Genomic DNA, 9,082 nt, shown 5'->3' on the forward strand with positions numbered 1-9,082 from the left:
TAAGATCGCAGATTTTTATATTTAAGTTCAAAAATTGATGTTTTATGCATTTTCCTTAAACCGTTAGTATATTTTGCACGGAAATATGAAAATCTATGATCTGCTTTTTTGTCAACAATCTTATATCATTGATTTGCAGATATTTACGCAAAGATTTGCTCTTTCCAAGACAAAAAATAAAAAAAAGTTTTGAATACGGTATATCTGTGAGAGTGCATCAACATTTCACAATTTTTGGGATATATACTCAAAGTGGGTATATTTCGACAAAAAAGACAAATCATTTTTAAAAGTGATTTCAGACTTAAAACACAGAAACCCGAATAATACATAATCTGGGTAAAATGATACATGATAAGCAACAGAAAACAGGCAAGTGTCTGGATAAATACATGCAGCCCTTAAACCAGGTACATTATATAATATGATTATTTCATTAATTGAATACATTACAAATGTATACTTCCTAAAAGATTTTATTGACGAAAGTTCTTATCCTAGAGAAAACAAAATGGCACATTATTAATAATGCAGAGTAAAAACTAGACCTATCACAATAACTTTACAAATCCCCCCAGATCAATGACACAATGTTTGAGCAAATCACACTACAGGACATTTTCAAAGTGCTTAAACTGAGTGGGATTATTTCACTCTTGTAGGCGGAGGGGAGGGGGTTACTGTTTTTATGACGGAATGCATCCAATATTCAACCTCAATAAGGCTGAATGAAGGCTCTGAAGTATGTATGTGTGACCTTCACCTTGGTGATGACAACACAAACCTTAAATGTGCAACATCATCAGGTGCCCTACAATTATGTGAAGTTTGGTAGAATATCCATTAATAATTTAAAAATATCGCTGATACACATCTTAGTGCTATAAATTTGTATTTTGTAACATTGACCTCCAAGTATGACCTTGACCTTTAAGAAGAGAGCACTAATTTCATACATGGCAAAACTTTCCATGGTGCTCCACGACAATGAATCAACTTTAATTATAAATCAATAGCTGAGACTAGGTATAAATATATACACCAATGGACAATTGGCCTCTCTTCTGCAGTTTCTATTCATTATAATAGGAATGTAATTCAAAATTTGTTTAACACTGTTTCACACATACATGCTGCATTTCCATAATTATACAAAACATTATATATACATGTATTAATATATTATAGCACATACCCATAAACACAATTTGACTATTGTAACTTTTAAATATATATTTTATCTGTTACACCCATATATTGCTTATGTTATGCACACATGTTTATACACTCGTAAAATCAAGCACGAGACTAAAAATACTCTGAGACTAAATTTAGATCTAAGTGAATGGCAATTATGTGACATATAGATATAAAGATTAAAATATCCTTAACCACCATTTCTTAATTGCACAATTTAAAATAATACCAACAATTAAAATACAGCACATTAAAACAAATATTTTCAACATACAAAATACAATAGGCAACCAATTTTACACTAGGTAAACTATTCATTGTCTCCATGTATTCCAGAAGTTCTAACAGCTGTTAGTGGTTATTCCAAAAATAGCAAGGGTCTGTTTGAGTATAAGGGATTCATGCCCAAAACAGGAGCTTAGAACCCTTTTTATTAAAAAGAAATTCCATTTTTTGATACATAACTCGCACCTTTTTGAGTGCAGCAACAATTTCATGAATCAAGATTGTTGAAAAAATATGGTGGTAATAGTACAAAGTTCATGACTTTTTGTGTCTTAATTCAAAGCTAAGCTTTGCAAAGCTAAGCACCAACTATGGCAAAAAAGTTATCACAGCAAATGAACTGATTCAAAAGGAAAAAATGCTTTAAAAACAACAATGACTCTTTCTATGAAGACCATATAAAAACAGTATTAGTAAAATTAATTCAATGGGTCTGCGAGTTACATTTTGTTTAATTGGTCCGTGAGTTACATTTTGTTTAATTCGTCAGTGAGTTACATTTTGTTTAATTCGTCCGTGAGTTACATTTTGTTTAATTCGTCCGTGAGTTACAATTTGTTTAATTCGTCCGTGAGTTACATTTTGTTTAATTGGTCCGTGAGTTACATCTTGTTTAATTCGTCCGCGAGTTACATTTTGTTTAATTGGTCCGTTGAGTTACATTTTGTTTAATTCGTTCGTGAGTTACATTTTGTATAATTGGTCCGTGAGTTACGTTTTGTATAACTGGTCTGTGAGTTACATTTTGTTTAATTGGTCTGTGAGTTACATTTTCTTTAATTGGTCTGTGAGTTACAGTTTCTTTAATTGGTCTGTGAGTTACATTTTGTTTAATTGGTTTGGAGTTACATTTTGTTTAATTCGTCCGTGAGTTACATTTTGTTTAATTGGTCCGTGAGTTACATTTTGTTTCATTCGTTCGTGAGTTACATTTTGTTTAATTGGTCCGTGAGTTACATTTTGTTTAATTGGTCTGTGAGTTACATTTTGTTTAATTGGTCTGTGAGTTACATTTTGTTTAATTGGTCTGTGAGTTACATTTTGTTTAATTGGTCTGTGAGTTACATTTTGTTTAAATCGTCCGTGAGTTACGTTTTGTTTAATTCGTCCGTGAGTTACATTTTGTTTAATTGGTCTGAGTTACATTTTGTTTAATTGGTCCGTGAGATACATCTTGTTTAATTGGTCTGTGAGATGCATTTTCTTTAATTGGTCTGTGAGATACATTTTGTTTAATTGGTCCGTGGGTTACAATTTGTTTAATTGGTCTGTGAGTTACATTTTGTTTAATTGGTCTGTGAGATACATTTTGTTAATTGGTCCGTGGGTAACATTTGTTTAATTGGTCCGTGAGTTACATTTGTTTAATTGGTCTGTGAGTTACATTTTGTTGAATTGGTCCGTGAGTAACATTTGTTAAATTGGTCCGTGAGTAACATTTGTTTAATTGGTCTGTGAGTTACATTTAGATTAATGGAACAGTTTTTAATGACGTTGAATGTTTAGGGGTGTGGGGATATCAGGAGACTGGGAACAGAATAAACACCAGAATTGTGAGTAACTGATTTTCTAAATAAACCTTACTTCATTTATACACCTTTACTTACATAAATGCAAAATAAAAACATGAAGGCAATCTCTCTCTCTCTAGATTATATGCAGAAAACAATTTCCTTGTCTCTTTCTAGATAATATGCAGAAAACAATCTCTTTCCCTCTCTCTCTCTCTCTCTCTCTCTCTAGATTATATGCTGAAAACAATCTCTCTCTCTCTCTAGCTTATATGCAGAAAACAATCTCTCTCTAGATAATCTGCAGAAAACAATCTCTCTCTAGATTGAATGCAGAAAACTGTCTCTCTCTAGATAATCTGCATATAAGCAATATCTCTCTAGATTGTACACAGAAAACAATCTCTCTAGAATGTATGCAGAAAACAATCCCTCTCTCTCTCTAGATAATCTGCAGAAAACAATATCTCTCTAGATTGTCTGCAGCAAAACAATCTCTCTAGATTTTATGCAGAAAATAATCCCTCTCTCTCTCTAGATAATTTGCAAAAAACCGTCTGTCTCTAGATTGTATACAGAAAACAATCCCACTCTCTCTCTCTAGATAATCTGCAGAAAACAATCTCTAGATTGTATGCAGAAAACAATCCCTCTCTTTCTAGATTATCTGCAGAAAACAATCTCTCTCTAGGTTATCTGCAGAAAAAAATCTCTCTCTAGATAATCTGCAGAAAACAATCTCACTCTAGGTTATCTGCAGAAAACAATCTCTCCCTCTCTAGAAAATATGCAAAAATCACTCTCTTGCAGATTTTTTTTTCCCTTTTTCTCTCAAGATAAACTTAAAAGTCAACTTTCAATAAAATAGTATAATTTAAATTAGATAAAAAGAATATTTTAACTAGAAATGTGTCCATAGGACACGGATGCCCCCACTTCGATTTTTTGTCACAGAAAATAAGCCATAATGATTATTCAGGATAATCTGAGGGCCCTAACTCCTAAATGATTAAAGCGATTTCCATGGCTATCGAACTTGATGAAGATATTATGGTCACAAACATGTGTTAAAAGTTTGGTGAGGATTGGACAAACAGTTTTCAAGAATTAGATCGAAAGCAATCTTCGGGACGTATTTTTCAAGTCTTTTTTTGCAAATAAAGGGCCGTAACTCCTAAATGACAAAAGCGATTTCCATGGCTATCGAACTTGATCAAGATATTATGGTCACAATCATGTATGTAAAGTTTGGTGAGGATTGGACACATACTTTTCAAGAATTAGATTGGAAACATATATTTTTGAAGTATTTTTGGCAAAAAAGGGCCGTAACTCCTAAATGACTAAAGCGATTTCCATGACTATCGAACTTGATCAAGATATTATGGTCACAAACATGTGTTTAAAGTTTGGTGAGGATTGGACAAACGGTTTTCAAGAATTAGATCGGAAACAATCTTCGGGAATATTTGGCAAAAAAGGGCCGTAACTCCTAAATGACTAAAGCGATTTCCATGACTATCGAACTTGATCAAGATATTATGGTCACAAACATGTGTTTAAAGTTTGGTGAGGATTGGACAAACGGTTTTCAAGAATTAGATCGGAAACAATCTTCGGGACGTACGTACGTACGTACGTACGTACGGACAAGGGCAACCCTATATGCCGCCACTTTGTGGGGGCATAAAAATGTTATTTAAGAATTCATTAATCATAACAATTAAACATTAAACATTTGAGCAAAAAGTCAAATCACCTGATCCTTTTATAAATAAAAAATACCAACAAAAACTTTGAACAGGAATGAAAATTAAAACACAAAAAAACTTAAGATCTGTCTCCCGTAACTTAATTAAAATATCTCCGCCTTGCTCCATTCATTGGCTTCTTTGATTGACCTTTACCATCCCCATTTTCCTGCACCTTCATTGCTAAACCGGTTTTGGTTCCATTTTTCACCCTTGGTTTTGTCTGTGTTTGCTTTCCGGTTCCCGGCCTCCTGATGTATATTTTCTTCTGTATCTGCACGCTTAGCCAGGAACCAGCCATGGGTCCGATCCAGTAAATGAGAATGTGGGTGAATTTGGATGTGTCCCCACACCCCCATGTGTGCCCGGTTGCCATGGCTGGATGGACGTACATGCCTGTCAGGTGGACACCTGCAATGTCATTCAAGAGTTCAGTTAGTAAGGTAATTATAAAGTAAAAAGCAGTTATGATAAAGTAATTATAAATTACAAAGTAAATGCAGCCTTTTTAGTTTTATAAATCACAAGCTTGAATTAAGTATTGACTAAAAGTATTAGTGTTTTTACCAAACAAATGGTTTCATGCCTTGCAGTCAATAAATGCAAACAAATTTTTTGTTTAACCAGGTTAGTGGATTATATTTTGTCTACTGGCCCAGTTTCTATTTATATACCGGGTAGATCCACCTATTCACCTGGCTGCTGCTGGCTGCTAATTAACCAGAATAATTGTAACAGTTTTGGAAAATACTGCCATCCCACTGGACAACATGTAATTTCGACCAATAAATTACAAATACATGATGTGATGCGACTAGCTTCATATGATATGATCATGGTGTTTGTGAATTTGTGTTCAATGTGAATATTTTGATATTTTAAGTTGAAGCCAATGGTTAACTTATAACATGACAAAGCTGCTGACCTTACACCAATCCTTTATGACAACACTTCAACTTTTTTCATCTTAAACAGGTTAGAAAAAAAATGTAAACATACCTGCTACCACTAGCAGACTGCTGTTGACAATTTTGATGAGGAGATCAATATAAGGAATCCTTGTGAATTCTTGACATTGGAACCAGGAATCGTACACCACTGCAGCAAACTCGATCAGAAACCCCACATGGACAGGAACATGTAGGTCTGTCTCACAAAACTGCTCATAATAGTTCTTCAGTCGATTAACGTAAGCTTCATGAAGTTCCAAGTTCAAGATATACATGCCTAGATGATATGCTGAGATCCCAGCTGATAACTGGATAAGATTTTTTACCAGGCATATCCACAAAGGCATGACCTTCTTAAAGTACTGCAGCCAGACTGCTATGGGGTTACCAAATCCATCACGCTGAGTGGTCAGTGTCAAAAACACCATGGGTACCATTGCTGACACATACCCCACCTCCCCGTAGTACTTTCTCATTATCCCATGTCCAAAAGGATAACCACAAAGCGTCATTGTTTTGACAAAGTCCAGAACAAACCCTCTCAAAAATGAAGGCACAACAAGTTTGGTAATGTTGTGAAGGACGAGTCCAAAAATAAATATTGACAAGTACAAGGTGCAAGCGGCAGGAATAGCTGGAAGATACTCCATCTCGGGTCTCCAACCTGTGATGGTTGTGAAGATTTTCTGCCATCCATGAAGGCCGGGTCCAGATCTTCCAATGTTCTCCATGGTTTTGAATGTCAAAAATTCAAACTAGTGTACTACCTCAAATGTCCTGAAAAGTAGCAGTAAAGGTAAAAATTATTTCACAACAAAGTTATAAACAAATAACAATAAAATCCCTAAAGAGCATTATACCGATGGACATGAAGAATAGTATGATCATAATATGCTACATAGATTTTTTATCAAGCTCAGCAAAGGTTCCTTATGAAAACATTATCTCTATCAATCTTTAATAAAATATGTTAGGGCATTACTTCCTTAATTATTTTTTTCTGGAACGATTTGGATGGAATCAAAGAAATTATACGTGAATTAGAAAGTTTCCAATATTTATAACAAATTAAATATATTTAATAATATATATATATTTTAATAGCTTTGTTTAAATAAAAAACCCAACAATGTTACGTTTTTATGCCAAGTGTTTAAAGGAGAACAATACCTGTTGATATATTTTTTTATCAATTTTATTGCATTTTAATGATTTAAATAATGCCCCCCCCCCCACCCCCCCCCCTGGTACGGGGGTATACCAGGGATAGCTGGGGAAATGGGCCATGTTTTTACGGTCCAGGTGGCTCGCAGTGCCGCGTGAATGCGGTGGTTTTGTCTTCATGCCAAATATAGCGGGAAATTGGCCTTATCTAAGGTCCCTGGGGTGCAGGGGCATTTGGCTGGGGTTTACCAGCACTTCATCTTCGCAGGGCGGAGATTTTGCCCGGGCTTGGCTGCACCAAAAGTCAAAGTCTCCGCTATTCCCAGGACCTGGGGGGTGGGGGTGGTTACAATTGACAGGTACATTTTGTTTAATTCGTCCGTGAGAATTGACACGTACATTATTAAAACAAAAAACATTTGATTTGTGTCAAGTCAAGATAAAACACATAAGCTTTATACTTTATTTTTGAATCAACCTGTCTTTTAAAGGGTTTATAGTCAATGTCTTGGGTTTGGGTTGGGTAAAATTTGATAACAATTTGACAACGATTTTTTATTATTACTGCCAGTAACGTACAAATCAAAGTAACATGCAGAAAATAAAAAAAACAACATACACGTTAGCTTTTTTTTATTACAGTACGAGTTATTTGCCCTTGACAGTTTTTTGGTAGACTTCGTTACAGTCCTACTACTTAGACAAAACGGAAAAGGCAGAATCGGTTTACATATACAAGAAGCAGGACTCTAGTAGTTTTATTCGTGCAAATATTTGAATGTACAACAGTACATGTTTCAACAAATCAACCAATATCATCGATTGCAATAGCATTATACTTAAATACAAACAAGATCACAGAAATTAAATCATACTACATCACAAAATAGAGATATAATTTGTGTTTTAACATCAACATGAAAACGACTTAATATCGATAGTAAAAGGTTTTATGCTTTTAAAGCTTTTTTATTTAATGACTAAAATGAGGTCTTTGACATATTTCCCGTATAATGAAACTGCAAACCTTAATAATACACAATATGACAATCGCAATATTAACACCATAAAAGACCATCTGAATGTACACTTGCTATTTCTTTTCTTTTTTGAATACATATACTTAAGTATCATTCACAATTGTCACTAAGCTCCATTTGCATGAATATTGGTAAAGAGGTTCATTAACTGTACTCTAAACCTTTAGACTGGCAGTGAATAAGGCAATATCATCGCCAGAAAAAGGTAACATAAATATTGACAGCAAACGAATGTCTTTCGCATCACTGTTGGTAAAGTCTTGTATTTTATGATAATATATAAATATAATGGAGAAGGGGGTGGAGGGTGGGGCGGGGCATCCTGTTTAACCCTGATATTAACATCGGAAACATTCAAATCTATAATACTTGATGTAACATTTTTAGATTGAACCATACCCATACCATATTGCATACGCATCAAAATTGCTTCATGTTAAAGAGTATCAAAAGCAAGGCAGAATATAATTTCAACAAGGGATGTTTTTCAAACAGTATGCCTCCCCCTCTATGTTGTCAGGATTACTTGGACAATTGAATGAAATATGCATGGACCGAAATGACAGCTGATTTGTCATTGACATTGGATGCCTTTGAGGCAGTTTTAAGTGTGAGGATAGTAGGTACATTTTTAATCATGTTTAGATGATGACTGATATTTGCAGATATCACTGTGACCTTGACCTTTTGCCCGATGACCCCCAAAATCAAAAGGGTCAACAACTGGTCAGATCCAAACTCCAAGTCAAGTTGAGGGTCATGGGTGCAAGCATTGTTAAGTTATCACTCGGAAAACCTTTTATCATTCAATGTCACTGTGACCTTGACCTTTGACCCGATGACCCCTAAAATCAAAAGGGGTCTTCTTCTGGTTAGGCCCAGCCTTCATTTTAAGTTTGATGATCATAGGCCCAGAAATTGTCGTGTTTGCCTTCAAGGTTACTGTGACCTTGACCTTTGGCCCGATGACCCACAAAATCGATAGGAGTCATCTATTGGTCAGGCCCAACCTCCAAGTCAAGTCTGAGGTCCATGGTTTCAGGAATTGTCGAGTTCACACTAAGAACAGCCATTTAAGGTCACTGTGACCCTGACCTTTAACCCAATGACCCATATAATCAATAGTTGTAATCTACTAGTCAGGCCCAACCTTCATGTCAAGTTTGATGACTATATACGTCCAG

At 34.9% G+C, this 9,082-nt stretch overlaps 1 protein-coding gene across 1 annotated transcript; it reads right to left on the reverse strand.

The window, feature by feature from the left end:
- Positions 1-460: 460 nt before the first annotated feature.
- On the reverse strand, positions 461-7,530 carry LOC128233364 (aquaporin-11-like). Its single transcript, XM_052947013.1, has 3 exons — positions 7,478-7,530; positions 5,744-6,471; positions 461-5,155 (listed from the first exon to the last, which is right to left on the reverse strand). The coding sequence occupies exons 2-3, from the start codon at positions 6,423-6,425 to the stop codon at positions 4,845-4,847; spliced, it is 993 nt and encodes a 330-aa protein (XP_052802973.1). The 5' UTR covers positions 6,426-6,471; positions 7,478-7,530; the 3' UTR covers positions 461-4,844.
- Positions 7,531-9,082: the final 1,552 nt, after the last annotated feature.

Source organism: Mya arenaria, chromosome 1, assembly GCF_026914265.1.
Source record: "Mya arenaria isolate MELC-2E11 chromosome 1, ASM2691426v1".
NCBI classification, from domain to species: Eukaryota; Metazoa; Mollusca; class Bivalvia; order Myida; family Myidae; genus Mya; species Mya arenaria.

Excerpts from the sequence above, each read along its gene's own strand:
- LOC128233364 (XM_052947013.1), bottom strand. The coding sequence starts at position 6,425 with ATGGAGAACATTGGAAGATCTGGACCCGGCCTTCATGGATGGCAGAAA. Across the intron at positions 5,156-5,743 it reads CAGTCTGCTAGTGGTAGCAG|GTGTCCACCTGACAGGCATG; the intron begins GTATGTTTACAT and ends ATGACATTGCAG.